Source organism: Cebus imitator, unplaced genomic scaffold, assembly GCF_001604975.1.
Source record: "Cebus imitator isolate Cc_AM_T3 unplaced genomic scaffold, Cebus_imitator-1.0 Scaffold169, whole genome shotgun sequence".
Lineage (NCBI taxonomy): Eukaryota > Metazoa > Chordata > Mammalia > Primates > Cebidae > Cebus > Cebus imitator.
In genome coordinates, this window is record NW_016107484.1 from 2,627,054 (window position 1) to 2,628,696 (window position 1,643).

The 1,643-nt window shown below is 44.1% G+C and overlaps 1 protein-coding gene across 4 annotated transcripts in view; it reads left to right on the forward strand.

Moving 5' to 3' along the window:
* Positions 1-1,446, forward strand: part of GTF2H3 (general transcription factor IIH subunit 3) — a 40,871-nt gene extending 39,425 nt beyond the window's left edge. For all 4 annotated transcript variants that reach the window (XM_037744255.1, XM_017544402.2, XM_037744254.1 and 1 more), the window contains 3 exons: positions 822-890; positions 1,095-1,230; positions 1,349-1,446. In XM_037744255.1, coding sequence (XP_037600183.1) covers positions 822-890; positions 1,095-1,230; positions 1,349-1,389 — 246 coding nt within the window. In that variant the 3' untranslated portion in view covers positions 1,390-1,446. The remainder of the gene's footprint in view (positions 1-821; positions 891-1,094; positions 1,231-1,348) is intronic.
* Positions 1,447-1,643: the final 197 nt, after the last annotated feature.

Below are 1,643 nucleotides of genomic sequence, written 5' to 3' on the forward strand. Positions count from 1 at the left end.
AAAAAAAAAAAAAAGAAAAGAATTAGCATGTGACCCAGCAATTAATTTCCTAGGTATAATTGGAGTTATACTCCTATTATAAACTCAAGAGAAATGAAAACATAAACATGGGTCCACAGAAAAATGTGTATGTGAATACATGAATATTCATAGCCACATTATTCATAATGGCCCCAAAGTGAAAACAACCCAAATGTCCGTGCACTGATGAATGGATAAACAAATGGTGCCATATGCATACAATGGAATGTTATGTTATTAAAAGGAATGAAATGCTGATATATCCTACAGCCTGGACAGACCTTGAAAACGTTGTGCTTAGTAAAAGGAACGACTCACAAAAGGGCATATTTTGCGTGATTTCATTTACATGAAATGTCACTAATGGGTATATCCATAGAGACAGAAAGCAGAGGCCGGGCACAGTGGCTCATGCTTGTAATCCCAGCACTTTGGGAGGCTGAGGTGATCGGATCATGAGGTTGGGAGTTCGAAACCAGCCTGGCCAACATAGTGAAACCTCATCTCTACTAAAAATACAAAAATTAGCTGGGCATGGTGGCAGGCACCTGTAATCCCAGCTACTTGGGAGACTGAGGCAGAAGAATCACTTGAACCCAGAAGGGGAAGGTTGCAGCGAGCCAAGATCACGCCACTGCACTCCAGCCTGGGTGACAGAGCAAGACTCTGTCAAAATAATAATAATAATTCGCATATCCCCCTCTGGTTTGGTAGACCTAAAGCATTGCTGGTGAGAATCCCACTCCTCTGGAAAGCCTATGTAAGTGTGAGTTTGGCAGCAAGCTGTCTGTGTCTTGCAGGCTTGTGACATCACAGGAGGACTGTACCTAAAGGTGCCCCAGATGCCATCCCTTTTGCAGTACTTGCTGGTAAGGAGACAGCGGCAACCCTGATGCCTGGAGGGAAGGACGACCTCTGCGTGCTGGGAAAGGACTGGAAGCAAGATGGCTGGAGCTAGTACTTGGAAGAAAGGAATAAATGTGGGCCTTGGAATTTCAAGGCCTAGAATGGTGGGCTTCATGTTATTTTTTCTCCGTGTTTTAAATAAACCCTTTTGTTTGTTTATTTTACAGTGGGTGTTTCTTCCCGATCAAGATCAGAGATCTCAGTTAATCCTGCCACCCCCAGTTCATGTTGACTACAGGGCTGCTTGCTTCTGTCATCGAAATCTCATTGAAATTGGTTATGTCTGTTCTGTGTGTTTGTCAAGTAAGTTCATGTACCTAGTTTTTCTTTTTTTTCCTATGTTGGGGGGCAGGAAAACAGTTTCTCAGCTGTGTTGTTTTTCAGCCACCCTATTGTTTCTTTTTTTTCTTTCAATTTACAGTATTCTGCAATTTCAGCCCCATTTGTACTACCTGCGAGTAAGTACCTTTGAGATTGTGTGGGTGACTCATACTTCACAGCTCTAGAACATTAAAAAATGCTTTCCTGGCCGGGCGCGGTGGCTCAAGCCTGTAATCCCAGCACTTTGGGAGGCCGAGGCGGGTGGATCACAAGGTCAAGAGATCGAGACCATCCTAGTCAACATGGTGAAACCCCGTCTCTACTAAAAATACAAAACACTAGCTGGGCATGGTGGTGCGTGCCTGTAATCCCAGCTACTCAGGAGGCTGAGGCAG